Source organism: Cinclus cinclus, chromosome 1 (genome assembly GCF_963662255.1).
Source record: "Cinclus cinclus chromosome 1, bCinCin1.1, whole genome shotgun sequence".
Classification (NCBI taxonomy): domain Eukaryota; kingdom Metazoa; phylum Chordata; class Aves; order Passeriformes; family Cinclidae; genus Cinclus; species Cinclus cinclus.
In genome coordinates, this window is record NC_085046.1 from 82440825 (window position 1) to 82465204 (window position 24380).

A 24380-nucleotide genomic window follows, 5' to 3' on the forward strand; every position below is an offset into this window, starting at 1 on the left:
ATCTTTTGTGCCAAGGGTTTGATGTGGGATTGGGGGATGATGGTTTGGTTTAATAATTCTCATATTTCTACTCAATAATTCTCATATTTATCTATATCAAAATAATACAGTCAAGCTCATACAATCTGTGTCTTCTGAAATTTCCCAAAATGTCGCTGCAGTGATTGTTCTTGGTGGAATGTTCAAGGGATATCTTTTAGTTTCCCTAATTTCATTCTAGGAAAAACATGTCTGCTGCTGGAGGACACCAAACTACTCAAGAATTAATTTCTATAGGAAGTGAGAGACTTCTCTAATGAAGTAGGAGACAAATGAAGTCATCATAACTTGATGGTGAAAAGTGTTTGTCTATTGAGTGTCTTATGTAGTAAAATGGGGAGTCAGTAGTTCATTAGTACTGGACACTAATTGCATATAAAGTAGTTGGTTCCTGTTACCATGAAAATAGAATGCACATTTATGAGAATGTAATTATATAGAGCATAACAAATTAACACATCACAGTTGGATGAGCAGAAATTTTGCAGAAAGGCTTGTTGAAAATAATTTGGCAAATTGTTTGTGCTAGCTGCTTTAGCTCACACACTTACAGACAGGAGCTCTCTTCCATATCAGTTGCTTTGATAAGTAACTGCTTGTAATTCATTATGCTGAGTAATTTATAATTTCCTACAAATCTCATTCTGTAGATTCTGTTCCCTGGCTTTCCAGAATGGCTGTGTAATCCCACATATTAACATTTAACAGTATTTCAATTTCTGAAAAATATTTGTTTAAAAATGCATATTTCTGCTGTGCACAGAATCTGCATCATTGCTATCTCAGATCCTAGTGAGGAAAATGACTGTCCATTACTCTGAAACAGCAGGGATTTTAGCACTGCTTGACTAAAAGTAGAAGCGCCATCCAAGTGTGAAGTGGGGCTCCTTGGTAAGGTATTAGTTATTCCTGACTCAAAGGTACCTATGTGCTTAATGTCATTCAGGTAAACATTAAACTATTTAGTTTTTCAGTATGTCCTGAGGACTTTCACATTTCTATTTTAACTAAATTATTACTTCAGTAATTTTTTCAGTCTCAGAGAACATAAAAGGAAATCCTGCCGTATTTGAGAAATGAAGGTGTTTAGCTAGTTGTATCCTGCCACGGCTTCATCTGTGATTTCTGCTTTTTGGGAGGTGATTTTGACCACTATGTAAAACTGATGAATTCATGACACCTACTTAGTCTGGATTTTTCTCTATTCCTTGAACCATGGAAAAGTTAAAAATTAAAAAAAAATTGGCACCATTTCAAATACAGCCATTTTAACAGACTAATTTGTCAGTTTCCCAGGTAGTGGAGTAACAAAGTTTACAATGCTCTGAAGGGCCAAAAGTGCTGCTGGGTGACCCGAATCCAAAGCCTGGGAAAGGGATGTTAAGGCATTCAACACTAGCTGATCTTCATCCCATAGAAACTGGCACAACTAATTAGACCTGTGGATGCACAGATGTTCATTGCAGAAGTAGCAGATTTATTAACTTTTTAAATTGCTGCCTTGGCTTAAATCTAAAGGAAGTTGGATTCCTCTTTGAAGACTTCTGTATCCAAAATGTTTTTATATTTTGGGGGATTTTTACTCTTAATTGGGAAAAATAGCTGTGAATATTTGGATGTGTCTTTCATTAAATAGGAATACATTTGTAGAAAGTGCAGTGATGCAATTTACACAACAACAATAAGAAATAAAAAATATTTATTCAAACATCATGCTGTCCTATGTGTGTGTGTGAGAATCATGACTCATTCTAGGTGGTTTGAATTACCTTATATAATGGCTGTATTATGTGTCTCTGTTGACCATAGAGAGAGATTTTGGGGATCAGATTCTTAGGCAATTCATTTCTGTAGAACAAAAAAACCAGAAAGTTTACTCCTCTTCTCACAGTGTAATTCCTGGTGGATAGGGTGGTCATCCTCTGCACCACCACATTCCTGCTAAGTCTCCCACTGGCTCTGCTACCACAGGTCTGCACATGCTCCCCTTCTGCAGGAGGAATTGCTCTCTCACCTCTTTGCTGAAGGAACTGCTGCTGTGAGACTGACTTTCATCCCAGGCAGCATGTAGCAATTAATTAAAAGAGAATTTTACTGTTGGAATATTCTCCCTCTATGTAGGTAAAGGAGAATGAAATGTCAAATATACACCCTCTACTAGAGGAAATTCAACAGTCACATGATAATGCATTGGGACCACTACAGTGTCCTTACAAGGATATTCTAGAAGCATACTGACATTTTAGGGCTGTGTGGTGAAACAGTGTTATTTTCCTATTTATTTTCCTACCTTTTTTCCCCCAAAAATATAAACATCTGCAAACAGAGAGAAGCACTAAAAGTGACAAAAAGTCACAGAACTTTAGAAAAAGACTAATGTGTGTTACATATTCTTCTCCCCCCCTCTCCCCCCCCCCCCCCCCGCAATTTTTTACATTCATTTTTATTCCAGAAAAGTAGAAACAAGTGCAGAATGTATGCTGTAGAGGAAAGCAGCCTGAAGGCGTTTCTATAAACCCATCCCCTTACTGTTCATTGCACTGAGAAGAAAAACAGAAAGATGAGATTCCTCAACGAAAGCAAAACAAGAGGCAGAAATATAATCTCATCTTTTCTCAGGAAGCAAGCAAATCTCTTGTACTATTCACTAGTGCTGGAATTCATCAGCTTCTGAATAATACGTTTGGACTGTTTGGTGAGATGATTCTGAGTTAGGAAGCCCCTAAGAAGCCACTCTGCAAGTGGATGAAGGAAAGAAAAGAAGATATGGGGCACGCTGTACACCAATTCAAGGCTCTGTTTTGGAAAAATTGGCTTTGCCGTGTGAGGCAACCGGTGAGTGTCTGGAAATGATTGAAAACGAATATTTAAAATTTCTTAGTATCTGTTGGAAAGAGTGTGTCTATCGATTTTTCCTTTTCACTGTAGTTTGTTAAGGACAGGCTGCAAGCCTGCAAGTGGTTCTTGTTTTGTCTTTCGTCACCTAATTCTTAAAAACACAAGTAGAGAACAATGTGTTGTTTTAGTTCTAAAATGGCTGAATACAGCAATGCTCCCCAATCTGCAAATGAGACAAATCTCATAAAAGTTTTGAAGAATCACTCCTTATCTTTTAATTAATATTAGATACTAGCAGTGCTGGTAAGCAGTGGCAATTTTCTTCATGTTGCAGGTGCTTATAGTTAATGTAAGAAAGCTTGCATGACTGTGATCAAAGTCTAGGCAGAGGGAATGTGTTGCATATTGTAATTGTATAAACTTCTAAATTTCCTTTTTTATCTGCTCTCCAAAGCTTAATTTAACCTTTTAAATTCCAATATGCAAAATAATGTGGCAGCTACTTCAACAGAAGTCAAAATTAAAATGATGAAAATTAGATATGTCTTTCACCTTTGCTATGATTGAAATTATTTTTTAAGATGGAAGTGAATTTTCTCAAGTGAGAGAACATTTGTTGTGGGGAAAAAAATGGTCACTTCAGTTAATAGTTTCACACTGATTTCGCTTGTCTGTAATGATCTAGGAATTTGCAATGAAGCATGCTGGCTGCTTTAGATGGGATTATTTCAATTAAATAAACACACAGCTTTCAGTTTCAGAAATATTTAGCCTCAATAAAATTGTGATTTCGAGAAAAAAATATTCCCCCAATAAATGAAAGTTATATTTTCTAATATAAAATATACTTTGGGGGAGGGATGTTGTTGATCATATTCTTCTCCATGCTTGAACAGTCCTGTATGTTCAATTGGTGTGCATCAAGTAGCTTCTCTGTATCTCCTGTTTTCCTGCATGTGGATCTATTTCTGTATCTCTTGTTCTATTTAGTGTTTCCTCAAATATTTCTGAAGGAAAAAAAATCTTAATTCACATAAGTTTTAAGTTTGTCTAATTGGTAGATTTCCTGAATAGAGAACTCACTCACAGATGCAGACTTCTCCAATCTAGGAATTGTAAGGGTGATCTAAAGCAAACTTCATTCTGTCTCACATCTCAAACATCTCCTGAAAGATCTCATTTCTGTTCCATATCATGTAGCTCTGTCTACGTAGGACAATTTTCTCCTCATGGTTATTTATCAGCAGTTAGGGCTGGAAGACAAGTGAGGACTAGCAAAGTGTCATGAGTGCCATGTTCTTGGCCACTGTTTGGCTTGACCTGCTGTGACACTGACTGAGGGTCTGGACTCCTGGTTGAGGCTGGCTGTGATAGCAGGGGGCTATCCTGCTCCCCTTCTGGGGTCCCTGGCATTGTCCCCTGCCCTGCTGGGTGGCACTGTTACGCATAAATCTCTGCACCCTGGGGAGCAGCTGGCCCTTGCTGGTCCCTAAAAGTTTGAAAGCACCATCCTCACTTTTACTAAGTTGGCTCCTATATTGTTTTTTAGTGTGATCAGTTTAGATAAATGGCAATTTCCCTGAATTTCAGGAAACCTTTTGTTGTGTTATGTTATGATTCTTAGGCATTTTTCTGACATGCCTAAGTTTAGGAATCACTTATGTGATGGGATACGGTTCAACTCTGACAGTTTAGAGATAAAATTCCCAGTATGCACCAGAGAAGATAACAGCCTCTAATGAGAGATCTTCAGTGTGGCTGTCATTTCTACTGTGTTTCTCTTTACCAAGTCCCCTATTCACACTTTCCTAATGCTGTTATCAGTGAATCATTGAAACTTGTCTCAATGGCAGTTTCTTCCTTCCTGCTGATAAAAACTGAGACAATTTCTTTTCTTTGTGTTTTTATCTCCCTTCCAATTCATTTGGGAGTTTGTGCCCTCTCTGCAGAGTCATGAACTTGCACTGTGTATGTGCAATCTGCTCAGAGAAGACACACTTAAAATCTGAGTCTTGTGGCATATCGGCTTGTGTGCCTTGTCATTGCGGCCCTGGAAATGGGAACACTGGGATATGAGATGCGTGGCTGTGGGCAGCCTCAGGCCTGTTAGCTTGGTCTCACTTGGTCTTTCCTCCTGGAGATGATGAAGGGGCTTTGGAGAGCATTTGAATGCAGGTGACAGAAAGGATGGAATGGCAGCAGCCAGGGAGCCAGGGAAGGACAAGGAGGTATGTTACCAGGAAGGGGTCAGGGGAGCATGAAGAATTGCACCAAAGTGCAGAATCCTGCTGGCTACTTAGGAGGCTCAGGTATGGGAAAGCTGAAGGTCACTGTCATCACCTTGCCAGACTCTCTGTCTTCACCCAAGAAAAGTATCTACAAACACTATAAATTGAAATGAAAACTACTTTTCTGTTCTGAAAGAAGTGTATTTCACCTAGTCACAAGGATTTCAAATAGAAGTGTCAGTTGTTAGCTTGCTTTAATGATCTTATTTTTCCTTAAATCATTGCAGAGAGGATATTTAGTAGTTTTATTTTAAATTAAAAGATGCATGAACTTTAATGATTTATTCCCAAACCCTGTGTTCTATAGACTGACGTTCTGATTTTCTTTTTCAGGTCCTCTCTCTCACTGAAATACTGTGGCCATGTGTACTTTTCTTGATTCTAGCTGCTGTCCGCTTCCAGGAGCCCCCAAAATACAAGGAAAATTGTATGGTTCTTTTCACTTGTGTTCTATTTTAGTTGTTTCTACTTGTAGAACTATTTAGCAAACACAAAAGACATCCTAGAAAGGAGGTCTTAGATGCTGTACAGTCAAAGGAAAGAGTCCTAGAGTGGGATTCAATGTTGTCCAGCTACTGATCTGATGAAGTTGTATTTTTGTGGGAAAGAGATATAAAGTTTAAGATCTGAGAGGTAAAACAAGTTTTAAACATCAGCTTTGGAGTAAGGGAGATTGCTTGGGGTTCAGTTGTATTTACTGCTTTCTACTGAGTAATGGAGTTTCGAAGACTGCCTCAGAGGTGGATATTTACAGTTAGACAAGATGAACCTTACCCCTACCCACTTCCTAGGACTGAAAATTAGTATTTTGTTAAATTCTTCTATTTCCTTTAACACTTCAAAACTTGTTATGACTCCCTCCAGCTTATAAAACTATTTTTGCTTTTATCTTGTCAGAATAGAACTTCATTTAGAAAATAATCATTTATGATATTATAATCTATTCAGTTTATTATTCCGTTATTCACCAATGCCAGTAAAATGGGAATAAACCAGCTTTAATTACATTTAAAATCAGTTTGGTAAAACAATTCCAGATTTATAGAGTAAAATATCTGGAGACAATCTAGCCTGCACTATATACATTTACTTTATGGAGAGATATGGATAATTTCAGACATATGGAAAAGTGCTGTTTAGATGGTCTTGATTGATGGATGTTCAGACATTGCTGAATACCAGTTCCTTCATTTTTTGAAAGCCTGTGAGAAAAGAGGAAATACCACTTTGTGCAGAAGTTCTATATTCCAGTCCAGGTCACACAATTTTGAGCAGAGAGGCTAGCAACCACATGGTACTGCAGTAATGTTACTACCAGGAAAATCAGCTTCTCAAAAATTGCTCTCAAATGTCACATAGAGCTTGTTGTCACAATCTGATACAGAGATTACTCATTTTCTGTGATGACTGAGTTTTTCTTAAATGAGACACCTGAGACTGACACAACTTGATTGCTTGCAGGTGACAAAGAGGCCTTTTAGGACAGGGGAACAAAATATGAGGGTACAGTTTGCAAATGCAATGTCCCTGCTGTTACTTCTGCTGCTGCTTGGTTTTAGGTTACTTAGAAGCTCGTGATTTACCAAGCAGGGGCCTTTATCCTTTCATGAGGACCCTTTTCTGCAATGTTGGTTCCAGATGCAGGAATTCCAGTTACACAGCACAGAGGCACAGCCGCTTTGGGTGAGTTATGGGAATTTGATGGAGCTGTCGTCATCACAGTGCATCTTTCTCTACAGCAAAAGTTCTCACCCTCTTGTAGACAGGACAAATGGGAACATTGCTATTCTGTGCTGAAAGTTTCCTTCAGGGTTCTCATGATCGTGAGAGATGTAAGGCCTTACCTCTTGCTAATTTTTGTTTGCATTTCTTGGGCATTTCATGCTGATTTTGGATACTGAACACTGTTTGGGTAAAATTGCACCTTGTCATATTCTTTCCCTTTTGTTGCTACCATGTGAGAGCACATCTTCTACTAGAGTCTTTTATTACATGAGAGTGAAGCTGAGGACCAAAATTATATGTGGATTTAATCTTCGAATAGTTTGGGAATGTACATAGTGGGAGAAGTGAACCCAGAAAAGGAAAACAAGAATAACTTTCATGTAAGACCCACAAAGAGCCAACAAGGAATAGCAGAAGTTCTGAAGTAACAAAAATTTTGGAAGAAGTTTCTCATAAGAAGTCCTTGTCACAGGATCCTAGAATGCAGAAAGAAAAAAGATTTATTTGAATTTGGAAGTTTTCTATAAGTGAAGTAATTTAATCTCCTTCAAAAATGTTTGAGATGCAAAGACACTTGTGTAAACTGACTGAAGGGTATAGTTGTAAACATCCTTTCAAAACATATTACAATAAAGTCAAACTAGGGTGAACTAATCAGAATATATATGTTTATATCTGTATGTTTATTCTTAGAAAATTGATAATATCTACCAAAAAATCTTAGAGGGCTGAGCCAGGTGTGTCAGAGCATTGAATATATATGGTTTATTATTGTAGAGGTTTACAGGTAGCAATAAATTTAGCATACAGCCAGCTGGAAAGCTTCAGTACCATGGTAATAGACCATAATACTTATCTATTGGTCTAGGTGGTTTGTTCCAGTTATTTGTACATGTAAAGAGCTGTTGATTGAACATAAGACTGTGCAAAATTAACCTTGTTTATGGGCAAATTTTTCTACATAAAGCAAGGCTTTTTTAGTAGAATTTGAATCTTAACAATTTAAGCCACTATTAATGAAGATGTGTTGTTGCACGAGATACTTAACAGACAAAAATACCAGTATCAAAATTCTCTTCCTTCTCTGACTACTAATACAATTAAGATTGTTACTCAGTGATGACCACTGAGTTTCTAGTCTTTTCCCTGGAGTTATACTCACCTTTCCACTGCTTCTCTGGTTCATATCAGTAGCTGCAGAAGGATGGAGATGGGGTTATGGCAAGTCATGATGCACAGTCCTTTACCTGGAAGAATGTGGTGTTGAGAGCTTCTTTTTCACTTGAGGGTGCAGTTGGGGTCACTTATGTTTGCTAGTGTGTTTTTATACTTTGCTTGTTTCCATTGGTTTGAGTCCCTGGGATACATTCAAATTTATGTGGTAGACCTGAATGAATATGACATTTTTTGCATATGTTAGCTGCCTGTTATTTTTTCTTGATACATAGAAATTTGCTTTGTCCAGCTATAGTTCAGAATTTTAACTGAACACTGGTGACTTATTTATAGCTATGGGATCCTCATGTCAGTCTGTTCCCTACCTCTTATCATCCCAGACACTCCAGTACTATACTCTGTCCCCACCTCTCATGGCCTCTGCTATTATACTGGACCTTCTGTTCTTCTTTGTTAATCATAAATATCTCATTCTGCACTGCATGGTCACTTGCTAATTCTATCTGTATAAAACTGTGAGGGTCTTATATAATGACAAGTGAAAATACAACAAATTACCAGAGTTGTCTGGCCAGGAAAATTAAAAAAGGTAAAGCTAATCCAAGTCAAAATGAAACAAGACAAGCTCAGGCAAATTGAAGGTGGCAAGTCCCTGTGCCGTGGTCTTTCAAACTCAGCACAAAACCTGTAGCCTCTTACTTGCAGTAGCAATTCTATATTACTGGGTTAAAGAGTTACTGTAACTCTGGCCTTTTAAAAAATTGTTCCCTAAAAGTATAGTTTTTATTTACATTACTAGTGCACATGCTATCTAAATGTGTTAATTCTCTAGAAACTATGAACTGTATTGACTGCTCTGCATGAATATTTACATTGTTTCCACTGAACTGCCCAAATTACATTCCAGTTCAATAAAAAATCAGGAAAGAATTTCCTGGAGGCAGTCTTAGACCTACTTAAGAACTGGGGAAATGATTCAATGGCTTTCAGTTTTTCTATTGAAAAATAAAATGTGTCCATATTTATACATTAAATAGGCTACACTGAGTAGCATATAGCCTAGGTAAGGAAAAAGGCTAAAAAAGGAAGGATGAAGTTCATTTTGAGGTCAGCCTGTTCCACCAGGTCCATCAGTATAAATTAAGTCAACCTCAGGGCTGCTCTGACTTATGCTGGCTGCCAACAGCCTTAGGAATGTAGACTGTCAGTTTGATCAGTCAAACATAGCTGAATCCAGTCCCTGTTGACTGGAGAGATGGGGTGGCATAGGAATACTAATGCCAGTTATCTTCCCTTTGAGGATTTATATCAAACCTTAGGTCTGATAAAGGAACATTTTTTTTAATGTCAGTAATATTGTGTTTATTAAGGGTGAGCTAGAAACTGCATAGTTTACATGGACACGGCCATTTTTCACAGTGTGTACCACTTTGGTGCTATCAGTTTGAAATGTAGTAGCTGGCTTTGGGAGGAAGTAGTTCAATGACTACTGTTGGAACCTCCATGGAATACATAAACCACCAATAAATATTTGCCAGTGAGCAGCCCCTACCATGAGGGGGGCTGAGCTCAGGGTGAAGTTATCCTGGTGCTGGCCATGCCCTCACAGATGTGTCCTTGTCCCTTCAGGCAACAGCCTGTGATATGGTGAGAAGATGAGCCAGATGAAGCCTACAGCCACATTAACCTTGATTTGCAGCAAGATCTGCTGCAAACCTCCTCTGATACTTTGGGAATCATCCAGTTTTCAAGAGCTTTGCTCCTTGGTCCTCTTTTCAGCCACTGCTGACAGCTCGCTGATATGATTCCCTAGCCTGATACACCCATTGGTATCTCAGAGCAGTGGAACAAAGAAGTACTCAGGAGCTCCCATGGCAAAGGGCATTTTTCCCTGCTCCTTCCAGAGTGTTCCACTCCCCACCTCACTTTGGTGGAGTACAGCTTAAAATTGAGACCATGCAAATAAAACAAAAAAACCCACAAGCCTAGGGTCCTATGGCCTTACACCTTCACATTTCCATGCATGTGCATGGAAGCATCATGATTTCCCAGTACTCTGGATTCCCTGGCAAACCTTGCAGAATGTGGTGGGATTTGGCCTTGCAGTCTAGACTCCGGGATTTATGTTAGTTAGACCTCTCCATACCTAAAAGAAAATTAAGCTGTTCTCAGACCTAGAATCACAAATATAATTAAAGCAAGACTCTAAAATGTTACTCCTAAGTGCATTAGTTTATTTCTCTTTGTTTAGCTACAAGTGGCAGCAGCCTGAGCAGTCTCACCCAGTAGATGTGTTAGAAGCCCAGGTCTGTCTCTGGCACTTCTGCTGGATGCACCACTCATACCCACGTGGTAGCTTTGTCTCCTTTTGCACCTGACTGTGCTCCTGGGCTCACCCTGCCTTGTGGGGCTGTCTCTGGAGCCTGTAACACACCCCTGTGTCTGCCTGCGTCCTGGGGTTCTGGGGTGAACTGTCCCATCAGAGAGGGCATGGACTCTTCCAGGGTTGTCTCAGCTCCTAGCTTGGAGCAACCCTGCTCCCACCAGCCCCTTTCTTCTTACTGTTCTAAACCTTTTGTTTTATTCAAACCTGGGCCTCTGTGGTTCTCCAGTGGAGGAGCATCAGAAGAGCTTATGTACAGCAGCATGTGTGGAAGAACAAAGTCAAGGAAAGTCTAAGCATCAGCAATATTCTTTGTGTAAGAATTGCTTAAAGAGTCAGTTTTTTCTTTAATGAGGGATATCTTCAAATGAGAAATAGTTCTTCAAGATAGCTTATGGCTGCTGCAACTTACTGCAATATTAGTTCTGTATGGTCTGGGCCAGCTTTTGTAGTCTTGGGCTATGTAGTCGGGAAACAGAAGCAATTTTTGTACTCTTTCTTATAGATTGCCAGAGAGCTGGGGAGAAAATGAAATTTAAGCATTGGTTTTCTCCACTTTAGATCCAATTAAGATTTTTTTTTTTGGTTCTTTATATATTTGACTCCATTGCATTTTAGGAAGGTTATAATTGTATCAACATGGAAGAGAAAGATCTTTCTGTGAGAGACACACAGTATGTTGTTGTCCATCATGTGTATTGGTATTAATGTCTCCAGGCTGTCCTGACAGGGTGCAGAATCTAAGCCAGCTAGGGCTTTGCAATTTTAGAGAGAAATTATTAATGTGGTGACAGGCATGAGGTTGAGATGAGTTTGCTGAAAAACTTATGAAAATCACTAATCTAAATGGCATTTCACATCAGAGTTCAGTTCTCAGATGAACTCTGAAATGCTCGTATTGTTATCCTGAATAACTGAGTAAATTGGACAGGATTAATGTTTCTGAGTCATGGCTTTAGGAAATGACAATTGCTTTTACATGCTCAAAGAGATGCAAAGTCTTTTTCTCTTTTGCAGCATTTTGTCATGGTCAAAGTTTGTACCAATGTATGTCTTTAGTTTGATTTCTGTTCTCATGAACTTTGTGCAAATGTACCATTGAGGGGAGGGCTACCATGGACCATAATGAAATTTTAGATATACATTCCCCAACCACTTCTTCTAATACCCCAATTCTAATTATGTATGTCCTCTCCTACAAATTAATGGCTTCCTCCTTTTGTGTTTTTTATTATCCCTTGCTTCCCCTCTTTACTGTTCCTAGCAACTGCTGCTAGGAATTTCCTTGGAACAGCTGCTGGACTTCCTTTACACATACACACAACTGAGTTAATGTCACCTGCTCCAGAAAACACACATCGAAGGCTTTGGGAGAGTAGTAGTACAGCATTGAAGTATTGTTGGCACACTGTCTGAAAATTGTTTGCCTTGACTGTCTCTGCAGCTGGCTTTGAAGTGTAGTTTCTTATCTTTCTGGCAAGATGATGATAACTTCCTGCAATTTTGTGTAACCTGTGCTGAATTAAAAGTTCAGTTTTAGCAGTCTCATTAGGAGGTAAATACAGTCCTCTATTGCCGTGTTGAAAGTACGTGAAATCCTTTATCTTAGCACAGATATTCAGCAAATAAGAACTCTCTAATAATTTAATCTGCTTCATTAAACGAAGCTTGATAACCAATGTTATGCCTATTGTCATCTCCCCTTCAAAAACAGGCTGTGCTCAGATCCAAGAATAATGAGAGGCAGGTCTGTGGCAGTGATGGCAAAAGAAGGTCACAAATGGCAGCTAGCTAATGTGGCTGCTGCTCTGGAAATCCCTGCAGAGCTGACAGCTCACACAGCTCACAGCCAGCATGTCCAAACAGCTGCTCTTGGACCACTGAGAGGCTTCGGCTTAGGAAAGCAACATTTCTACAGGTCTTCCAGATTGCACATGTGCCTTCTGTTCTGTAGTAGCTGGGCCTTATGCCTTGGATTTGCTCCTTTTGCCATACCCTAAATATCTACATCCCCCTAGAGTTTCTCAGCTCCCTCTCCACTTTGGCTATCAAAGTTCTTTTCCCTGCACTTCGCCCTGTAGCTCTTCAGAGCCACCATGCTCCAAAGTGCTGACTGCTCTTTTCTTAAATGTTTCTAGTCAGTGTATCTTCCCAGCCCCATCTACTCTGTGGGACCTCACAAGGCAGGAGTTTTTGTCCCTAGTCCTCCAGTTTGGGAACAGTGAAGGGACAGCCCAGCTGAGCATGCTGTCAATTCAACCTGTGTTATCTAATCTGTTTCTGCTGTCCATCAAACAAGTGGCTAAAACACATCCAAGAGGATGATTTTTGTTGTTGTTTCCCTGTTGTTTATCAACCCAAGCTTTGCAGATCCAAGGTGCAGTAGAGTTGGTGATGGGGATAGAGTGGAGGGAATTGCTGATTCCTTCTGTCACTGCTATCTGTGTCCCATGCTGCTGGCAGGGAGGTCAGGCATCCCCAGCAGCCCCTGGTGACAGCATTGAGTCCTGATGTGTGCTCCTATGTGAGTAAGGCTTTTTTTTCTCCCAGAGCATTGTTGTTTGCAATGTTTTTAAAACCAGGAGATTTGTAGATGGGGATGCAAGACTTGGGTCTAATTTGGAGGGCAAACAATGTGGGTTGAAATACTACCCTCCTCTGAATACTTGTTATTTAAGGGACCTTGTTAGGAGAGTTTGTTTTTCAATTTAAATTCAGCAAGTATTGGAAAAAACCCAACACCACCACTCCCTCCAAACCCCACAAAAAACCCCAAGACAACCAAAACCTGTGAAAAATCCCATGGAAACAGAGCTAGAGTTTCGGTTTTTAAAAATTCTGACCATGGCTGCTGTTATTCCGGTCAAGTGCTGACTTCTTGCTCATGCTCAAAAAGCAGAGTGCTAGGAAGTTTCAGTATGTAGGTAGTTTTTCAGTTCTTTGCTAAACACGAGTATTCTCAGCTGTCTGAAGTTTTGGGCAGAGGAAGTTTCGGTAATATCGGAATTTACAAGGTAGTTTTCAAAGGCAATAGCTGAAGTACAACCTCTAATCACCCTAAAAGCCACCTTCTGAACAACAGAAAGCTGCTTTTTAAAACTCCATTTAAAAGGAAAAAATACGTTGAGGATTGTTCTCCCTTTAGCCCACTGAAGTTTGTGTATGGTGAAAGAGTTTTCCAAAATCCTGCTGTCTGTTGGCTGAATTGGGATCAAAATAAGATGTACTAAAACAATTAAGAACTAGATTGTTTTAAGATTAAATTTTCTTTGTTACCCTTAATCTAAAGTTGCAAACAGCTCTGTGGGTTTCTGAACAAATGAGGATCAGGGAGGGAGGGAAAGAGAATTGCGAGAATGGAAGTGGTGGCTTATGGCTTTCTTTGGTTTGTGAATTGATCTCTTTAGGCTTTTCTTTCAATAAGTAAAAATTGTGCTGAAAGCAAGTATTGGCATATAAACTCGATGGGAAAGGAATGTAACTCTTTATTATATTTTTGTAAGTGGGATAGGACAAGAGGCAATGGGCTGAACTGATAAACACAAAGTTGCACCTGAATATGAGGAAGAACTTATTTACTGTGCAGGTGACCACACTGGAACAGGTTGCCCAGAGATATTGTAGAGTCTGCCTCACTGGAGATATTCAAGAACCATCTGGACACGACTATGTGCCATGAGCTCTAGGATGATCCTGCTTGAGCAGGGAGGCTGGACCAGATGACCCCACTGTGGTCCTTTCAACCTGACCCATTCTTTGATTCTGTGACAGTTAATTATGTTTTTGATAAAAAATAGCAATGTTTTTGCTAGACAGGATGTAGCCCTTGAGATAATTTGAATCTCCTATACGATAAAACAGAATTCAACTCCCTAGTAACGTGCTAAATGTAATTATTCCCTTTTTTATGGTGTTTTAGGGGGTCTAAGTAATTTTGTCTTGCAAAGAGGTATGTAAATAACTTCTGGTTTCATTTAAAAATATTGTTAGAAAATTGTGCTATTGAATAGTCACCAGATAACAATATGATAGAGATAACAGTGATAACATTAACCAGTGGTATGTCTGCAAACTAAAATCAGGAAAAATCCAGTAGTAAGAATAAAATACTGTTTTTATACATTGCTGCAAGTGTTTGAAAAAACAAACTGTTACCTTAGATACCATAAGAAATCTTGAACTTTCTCGTCAAAGAACTGCCACCAGAACACATGTTAATCCAGGGGAGAAAAGTTGAGTGTGTTCAGAAACATTAAAAACTTTTTGGATGTGTCTGTTCTTGGCTGCTGCCAAAATCAGCATAGGTGACCTCAGCAATTTTTCATTGCTCACTTTCCTAAGGTTTTGAGACCCAGTGCTGCTGCTTGCATGCTAATAAATTGAACTGAATAGAAATTGTATAAGCACATAATTGTAAAAAAAAAAAAAAATCAGAATACTGCTGTGAATATATACACATTTTTCAGCTAGCTGCTTTCAGTGTATTACTTCACCTGTCCCTCTTTTTTCTACCAAAAAATGGTGCAAGCCCCCAGAGTGGTCCAGAGAGAGCCACTAGGCCTGATCTAGACTTCATGGAAGAGATAGAAGAACTTGCAAAGGAATTTATTGATACTACAGAGAAAGCCATGGTATTAGAAAAGCTATGGGAAGAAAACTCAAGGCTCTCAGGTAGGCTGTGATTTTTCTAAAAATAATCTCTTTGCCTATTGGTTAGTGATAGCCATCAAACAAAAGAATAGTTTGATTTTAAAAATAAATTTAGGCAACTAAAATTTTAGCTGATCTTAAAAAAACCCCACTTTTATGGTTACTAACACTGTGGCCATTAAAATTAACAGAAAAAAGCAATAGCTTTCTAAAACTGTGCCCTCATATACTTGAGAATTATGAAAACACTGAGTTGAAAATTGGTCTATCATGCGTTCAAAAGTAGTTTATGAGGATTTAGCTCTCCCTCCCCATATTTTTCTGTTGTACTAAAGAGTATAGGAATGGAAAACAACAGTAGCTCATACCTGGTGTCCTTAGGTGACCTTCAGTCTTGCACAGAGTGTGATACTGGGAATAGCGGGGTCGGGGTCTCCTGTTCCATTTCCACCCACATTGCACAGCCTTGTTGCTGTAATGGGGGGCTTTGAAGTTCTCCCACTACCCTGGCTGAGTTTTCAAGCAGAAGGATTTTGGTGAAATCATAGTTTTCATGCCTGGCTGGCTGGTAGCTAGGACATTCATCTAGCGTTGATATGATGATTTTGCCTCACTAAAAAAATTGAACAGTAAGCAATGTCTTTTAAATTGTTTTTGTGATTACATTTGAAGTATTGGGATGCATAGAAAATCAAATGGACTGCTATCTTTGGGACATTAGTTGTTTCATGTTGTTTCTTATTCATGAAACTTGTTCATGTTTCATTAGTTGTTTCTTTATTCTTCTAGAAACATCCTTTGCACTGCTTGCCCTTGCTTATAAATATTAATTTTTCTAAAGTTAATAATGCTTATGTTTAAAGGAAAATATTTAATTTTACAGGGCTCCATAACATCACCACTTTTCTTACTGTAAGTATTTTTTACAGACTATTTCTAGATTACAGTTCTGGGATTTGAGGCACCTCTATTATAATGGGTAGAAATTTGTATCCTGTCAAGTTCAAGTAAACTATCTTAAAAAAAAGTGTGAAGGAAAAAATGATATTTTGTAAATTTGATAATGTTCAATGGTTTCTAGATTGCTTATTTAAGCCAGTCTAGGTTGTTAGTAGCTACAATCCACAACTATTTGAAGGATATTGGTTTATTGGGAGCAATTTAAAAGTCATATCTGATTGATTGTTGCTGCTACTTTGTGAAACCTAGAAATTTGAAATTCAAGTTTCTAACTTGAAATTAGATAGCACTCTTACAATCACATTTTTTGTAATTGCTCATAAGATCATTGATTGAAAGGAGCCATAGCCATGAGATTTCATTTCTGGAATGGAATATAGAATAGATAGAATATATTTCTCAACATTAAGAAAATATTAGCTTGTCTGTAGATGTTCATTATTAGAAACAGAGCTTGTATGCACAAGCTTCTTTTTGTATAAGCCATGCCCATGTCACCATTGTGCAAAAAAGCCCAAGTGAGACACTAATTTTGAGTAGCAAAGACTGCATAATAAAAAAGTGTGATAAATCCTGCTTTGCATAGGCATCACATTGTGTAGTCCTATGAAAGGATTTTGTTTATCCCAGGCAGTTCATATTTAAAGAGCATTCTTACAAGTTATTATTTGAGCCCCCCACAAGCCCTGCAAAGAGCTGTGAGACAAGAGATGGCAGGGCCTGGGCTAGACTACCTAGACTTAGAAATTCATTGCAGGGCTAAAGAGTTTCTTGTGCTTGAGAGCTCAAAGATAATCCTTCCCTTGGTTTCACTTCTGAGTAGGAAGAGATGCCTTAGATTTAATTCCAGCTCCATTTTGCTGTCACAGCAGAGAGATATCAGAAAAAAGCTTCTATGAGTTCAAAACACCACCACAGTAATGTGGCATATTACAAAATCTAGAGGTATGTTTCCACTTCAGAAAAATATTTTGAATGTTTTAAAATTCAAGAGGATCAGGGAAATAATAGGCACCTGCTTTTTGTTTTTGTTTTTTTGTTATTGGAAGTGTTGCATGTAATTTTTATTTTTTCCACCCGAAGATGGATTTGAATGAAGCAGAGAAAATTATTTCTAGAGCAGAAAATCTGTACAAGCAACCATATCTCTGGAACCTTCTGCATTCACTCCCTCATCTTGAACAGGACAGCTTTTATACAGAAGATGAGTTAGCTACCATAACAGAGTTTCTAAAAGTTATTCAAAAGTAAGTACTTTCACATTCTTGAAAGTGCTTTGTTTTAAAATGTTGTTCTTCTCACAAGAAGAATTTGTAATTCTTGTTCTTCTCACTGTCTACTTAATAAAATAAGCATCCTTGATAGTGTAAATAGGCTAAAATTTTCTTCTCTTTGGCAGATTTTGCTTTTTTAACACTGTGTTAGGAATTTTCACCCAGACTGATTACTTTATAACTGTGTTTTACATCTCTGCCAAACTCAACAGAGATACCTTAGGAGTTTGATAAGCAGCTTCATGATAGCCATGCCTGAAATTAGCCTATCATATTATATGGCTTTGGACCTTGTAATGTACTTCAGGGGTCTTTGAAAGACAGAACATATACATATGAACATAAGAAAATAATAGTTTTTTATCCTAATGAGATCTGAATATATGTAGCACTTAGTATCAGGAAAATTACTGAATTTTGTTTCTTAAGCCTCTTGCTGTCAAAGCAGGTTTAGGTGTTCACTTGCAAGAAATGAAGCAGTAAGAAAATCCACAGACTGTATTATGAACCAGGTAAAGGACAATTGGATTCAGAGGAAGGCATAGAATTAAAGCATAGACCAAGATATGCATCTACAGGAATTTTCAGTAAAATAAGGTAATTTTTAGGTGAAAGTCAGATGTGTATTTGCCAGGGTAGACAGTTTGTTGTAACAGTTTGGTAAGCAATTGTCATTGTAGTCAAGTAACACAGTCATAAAGCAAGAGCAGCTCTCTGAACCGGGGTGCCTGTGCAAGACTGGCCATGTACCTCACCAGCCTTAGGCCATGAGGAAGCAGGGGGCCAAACATCACGAATGAGAAATTACTGTGTTCTGCCATCCTTTATCATCCCACTGCCTTTTAATTTTTTTTTTCTTAAATTAAAAAAACCAAACCAAACAAAAAAAAAAATAGCTCCCCACCCAGATAAGAACAATATGATGACATAACATTTTTTCAAACTGGGAAATAAGTCTCTTACAATATGTGGATTGTGCCTGTGTTGGTGCTTGATTTTAAAAATGCATTTATTTTTCCCTTATGCCTGAGTAATTTGTAACCTTATTCCAGCTTGTTCTCTGAGCTATTAACATGCAAAACTACATAGGAGACTCAGATATTTACATATGGTTTTGATGTTTTTATTTGCTTGGTTTTTTTTAAGATCTCTGTACCCTTCAGTGACAAAATTTACCCTCATTAATGCAATAGGGAAAGCAAACCACAAAACCCAATGCTTGTTTCTTGACTAGTTTCATATTACTATACTATATTCTAGAGGTCCTATCTAAGGCAGAATTTAGCCCTTTAGTAGAAAGGTTCTGAATTTACATTTCCCACTTTCTGGTCTGTACCATATTTGTTGTGTCTCTGAGGTAATTAACAGGGACTTTTCACATCTACATGACCATCTTTGGATTTACTGGATTCTTATTTGCATAAAAAGAAAGGATTGCTCTGTAGGAAATGTTGCATAAATTTTAAGTAGTAAGTTTCATTTACGTAAACAGAGACATTTTTTTCACAGTGAAGGTGATGGAGACTTATAAGAAATTCAATAGATATATTTTTATCAATGCATTCTGTAATGCACTTTGTTTAACTTCTTGTGAGATTAAGTATTACGTTGCTTTAAAAATATTTTTTCCCTGCAGATTGATGGGAGTAAAATATAAGTATTCTGTGTTGATCCTGCCTTCTTGTGGGGATGAGAATGTTTATGAGAGTCTCATTCTTATTTTTCTTTATGCTTTTTTTTCTCTTTTTTTTTAAGACCACGTTGGTCCTCTCAGGACACAGTTTTTTAATGGAAGTTGACTGATACTCTAACTGTAATATCTCAATATGTGTTTTGTTCATTTAAACTCTAATTTCATAAAGCAATGGATTTTTAACAGTAAAAGTGTTTTATTATTCAGTTGCTTGAAGTTTGTATCTTTCCAGCAAGTCCTTTCAAGCTTTTGGGTGTATAGAGAGCTTGATTTTTGTTTTATTTTCCACTTCAGTACCTTGGCATCACTGAAGGATTTACCTATGATGCCACTGGGCCAAAGTTTCTATGAATTGGTGAAAATGGCACTGAATTTGACTGCTGCATCAGTACAGGGTAGGAGCTTAGAAGGTAAGAAATTTACTTCAGATTTTCTTTGAACTTCCTCATATGCATGCTGGAAATATAGGATGTTAACTGTTGGATGTTCTGCCAAGTTCCTAATGTGCAGAGACTAAACTATATTGCTGTAGTGCTAACCCTGCTCTTTACTGATGTGCTTTTTAAAGACCAACACTAATAACTAAATTTTATCAGACTCTGGCAACTATCAGATAAGCAAAGCAAAAGACGAACTGGTGTAATACATAGTGTTTAGAATGATCTGTCAGCAATGAATTTTGGAGACAAACTAAATCAATACAAGGGACAGTTTCTTCTATTTGATAGAAGAAAATGTTTTGTTTTGGACATGCATGTTAATTTAAGCATTATGACTGGTTTACTTTAAGCTTCATTCTTCTGTTCTCATAAATTCTGCTGTCAGCTGAAGGGTTACATTTCTCCATCTGCTGCTTCTCTGTTGAAGGTGAGTTTAATTGGAGAAGGTTGGCTGGCCCCAGGAAAACAGGAAAAGATCAGGAGCAAGTTTCATGGGCAAACTGAAGCTCACAATATATAGGTGCAGCTGTCTGCTTGGTATGGAAGGTCAGGCTAAGAGTAATATGAAGTCTAAATCCCACTTCACCTGCAAAAGTGAAAGTTGATGTAGGGCAAAGATGATGGGCTGGAGCCCTTGCACAGAGGATGAACTTGATTTCTGTGGAACTTCTGGTATTCTCCCACTGCTCTCATTCTCAGTAGTGATTCACATGCAGTCCGTACACACACACACACCTTTGCATGACTGCACAGCTCAGAATGGCACCCTATGGAGTTTGTTGGCAATCACTATGCAGGGGCATCCCACCATCATCATATCAACTGCTGAAATGCCATCATATTAACTGACTTTACCACTAGTGCAATTATGGATTTTATTCTAGGTAAATTTGTGTTCAGGTGCACATATCCTGCTGTCTCCAAAAAAGCTGGGAACATGGCACTTGGACTTCAACAAGTGTGAACCACCAAGGAACAATGTAAATAAAAATAATGAATTTTATAAACAAAAGATTTCCTTTCTTTCAGGTTTTCAGTACAATCTTTCTTTTGGAGATGTTTTGTGGAATCCACTTGCTGTGAAAGCAGAACTTGAATCCAGGTTTGGTTTTGATGGCCCTTGTGTTGAGAAACTGCTAAGTTATACAGCACAACTAACAGAGGTAAATAATTTGAAAAGTTTGGTGTCTTTCTCTAATTTTTTTTTTCACTTGTACCATGAATGTATTTTCCTGCGTTACAAAATTTAGTGTTGGGAAGCAGCTACAAGGTTGTTAAATATCCTGGCTCCATTCCCATCAAGTAAATGTATTTAGCTTTAGCTGACATCTCTGCACATGAATATACTGATAGATCTAGTTTTGTACACTAATGAATTTGTGCTTCTCTGAAGTCACAACTGTGTATGGCAGAATCCTGAGTTTATTATCCAATCCTGTGGAGAATTCTGAATATTGCTCTACTAAGCTTTTAAACCAAATCCTTGATTTGAGTCTGACAGGATTAGCTTGTTGGGTAGCATTTTTCATTTGGTTTGCTGGACAAAGAATACCTGTGTCTACTGTGTGTAAATCGAGGGAAACTAAGAGTCCTTTCTTCCCAGTTGTGCAGTCTTTATATGAATATGTTAGACTGAATTGTCACAGTGGTGATGCACCACACTTAGAAGAAAATCTCTTTCTTTATATCGGGCATTCTAACCTATCCTCTAAACCAAAATGGTCTGTCATGGTGGTCTGGTTTGAACTCCAGAAAATGGGAAACATCTTTTGAATTTGTACTTAAGTCCACAGTTTCTTTAATAGAACATGTTGGTATTTATGTGAAATCTGTTTGCTTTTTGTAGAATATTGCAGTTTAGAGTTATATTCCAGAAGAGCTCATTGCAAAAACAGCTGGTTTAAACAAATGGACAAATTATTTTAAAAAATCCCTAAACCTTTAATGGCCCTTTAACAAAATATCAGTGAGCCTGTTTGATCAAATGAGCTATATTCAACTGCATCTTTGTAGATATGGCTGACTGTGAAATCCCAGGCTACTCACTTGCTAACTATTTAAACTAGTGTCTCAATATTTTGTCCTTGTGTTAGAACATTGAAGACTATCAAGAACTAAGTCTGGAATCCTGGATAGTGTTTGTTTCAAGCACTTCAATTCTGTATCTAATGCCCCATTATTTTGGTGTCTAAACACCTGCAAAACTTTTTATGAATTCTCTGGTCAAAGTTGAAAGAAGCAAGGATGTAAAATATCTCAGAAGGACAACAACAGAATTAAAATGTGTAGCATTATTTTTTGTAAGCTTTAATAATATTTATAGGCTTAGGAATATTTAATCTTTCAACACAGAATTTAAAAATTAGTCTGAGGAAAAAATTTTGTTCTCTTGGTCATTCTCTTGAAACCCATCAACCTCAATTTAAAACTACTCTGCTGCATGTAATCACTGTTTGAGATGTATCATTGTACTAAGTGCTTTTTATATCAGTAGTTTTTAGACTTTAGAAGTTGTTTCAATATAGTTATTCTACTATAGGTGTACTGTATCATAGTCAAGTTAGTTAATCACCAACTGGCCAATTACTGTAGAAGTAGCAACACTACTGTAGCTACAAGGTGAAAATTCCTTTCATATCCAAGGAATCTCATCATTCTGCCTGCTGCATAAGCACCTTAATGGGGCCACTGGTATTTTATAAAGCAACCTGCATATGGAGTACTTTGAAGCATGTGCTCAGGAATATGAGGCTAGTTTAAATGGGCTTTGTTCTTGCTGAAGAGGCTATGTGTTATTCTTATTTTCTCTAGTTAAGTAAGTTGATAGGAGAGATAACACTCAGAAGCGCTCTTGAAATACTCATCAATTCCTTGTGTCCTTGCCAGATTCCCACAGGAGAGACACTGGAGCAGTTTGTGTGCTCTGCTCTGGCTGCTGTCCCAGAAGATGAAGCAAACAAAGAGAATAATGGAGAGGGCTGTAATCCTGCACAGCATGAAGCCAAACTGTATCTTCTTCATGCTGTCAGCAAGTTCAAACTCTATGCACGGGTAACTTTAATAAGTTAATAGATTGAATTCCTGGTTTTTCCAAGTAGGTTGTCAGCAGTAACTCAGTTAAAGGACATAAGTTATCAATAAAATTTTGTTTTAATGATATTTCTTGCTAATAAAATGAAATAATCCTTATAAAGAATCATTATCATGAAAGTGTAATCTATTATCATGTGTCCACTTAATCAGATTTTCTCATTAATGGAGATTCAGATTTGAAATCTAATAGTGAATGCACTGATATATACTGCAATGTGGAGACCTGTCAGAGGAAACTCTTTACTGTTACAGTAAACATTTACTGTTCCACCTGAGACTAAATGTTGAACAAAACTGAAAAATTACTAGACACTTCCACTGATGTATAATTAATTTGTTTTTTATTCCCCTTCACTGGAAATAGTGGCTGAAGCAAGATAAAAGTAAACTTTCAGTAGAGCATCTTAAAATTCTGATGTAGATCTTTCTGTGTATTTACTCAAAATTGTAATCTTGGAGAAGGCTTCCCTGCTGTATGATGTAGGAGTTAATAATTCAATGTGATTGCCAAAACTAATGCTCTAATTTCTATGTAGGAAAATCCAGTAATAATTTCAAGCCATGGTTTTAAAACTCTTAGCAAGCGTTGATGTCCTTGTTATGGGAACCAGAAATACTGTAAGCTGCTGGCCACTGTGAATTACCTTGGTAAACAGAATATCTCTAAGAGTAAATCTGTTATATTCACCTGGCATTAAAAAGAAAGGTAAGGGTGAAGGAAAGGAGAGCAGTCAATAATTTTGGCCAGGCCTTGTTATGCTTATTTCTGGGCTACACAATGGGAGCATGCAGGTTCCTTCACCATCTCTGTGTTAGAGGACTCCAAAAATGTGAAGGCTACTATCTTCCATCATATTGGTAGTGTAGGCAGAAGTCTGGTAAAGGAAGCCTGAGTAATTTGCTGTGGTGGTCAGCTTTTGGTTGATCTCAGCCTCAGCCTATATTTTCTCCTTTCCTGGGTCTTTAGGCAAGGTCAGAACCACGTGGGATGTCTGTGTGCTGTAGCCTGTAGCCAATGCTGTTACATTGCCAACTTGCGTGTCAGTCAAAACTGCATTGAAAATCTGCCTTTGTCACGTTAGTAATTTCAGAGTCTAGAGAGGTTGTTAGAGAGAAATTTTGGTATCATTGTTGATTGTGTGATTTTTTTTAAAGACATGCAAATTCTGTGTACTGCTTGAGTAAGAAAGCCTTGATTAACGAGATGTTCTGTTTTGCATTCAATCCACTAGATACTTGAGCAATGGCTTGGCAGCAGCAGTCTCTCTCAGAATCTACTTTTGGAACTCAGAAGAATCATGGCTGATTCAATGTCTCAATTTCTAAATGACAGGGAAGCCAGGAAACTTTTTTCAGAGATAAATACCCTTATCCATCAATTGAATGAGAAATCAGATGCCTATTTTTCAGAAGGATATGTTTCATCTCGTGATTGGTAAGCTATACTTATCTTTCTGCAGCTTGTCTTATAAAATTAGATCAACCTGAATATTTGTTTTCACTTTGCATTTAGTTGATTTCTCTTTGTTGTCTGTTTTGTGTTTTTGTTTTTTATTCTGTAGTTCAAAACCTTGTATGCAGTCAAATAACTGTGCAGATGCTTACATATTCTGGAAAATAAATTAAGTTTGTGCTTCACAGTATAGCTTCCTACAGGTTCAGCAGAGGACCTGACTACTACATATCAGGACTCACAGGAATCAGCAGCTGTGGATAGTTGGCATTTTGAACTGTGACCTGAATTCTCTATCTTGTTCTGCAAACAAAGTTTAATTCCCACAAGTAGTTGGTGTGACTCAGTAATATTTCTCATGTATACCA

At 37.8% G+C, this 24380-nt stretch overlaps 1 protein-coding gene across 1 annotated transcript in view; it reads left to right on the forward strand.

The window, feature by feature from the left end:
* The first annotated feature begins 2805 nt into the window (after window positions 1–2805).
* ABCA13 (ATP binding cassette subfamily A member 13) overlaps window positions 2806–24380 on the forward strand; it is a 169151-nt gene continuing 147576 nt past the window's right edge. Inside the window, 10 exon segments of the mRNA XM_062499970.1 lie at window positions 2806–2874; window positions 5499–5592; window positions 6725–6845; window positions 14969–15120; window positions 15983–16011; window positions 17143–17306; window positions 19321–19436; window positions 20496–20629; window positions 22353–22517; window positions 23792–23994. Of these exon segments, the coding sequence (XP_062355954.1) occupies window positions 2806–2874; window positions 5499–5592; window positions 6725–6845; window positions 14969–15120; window positions 15983–16011; window positions 17143–17306; window positions 19321–19436; window positions 20496–20629; window positions 22353–22517; window positions 23792–23994 (1247 nt within the window).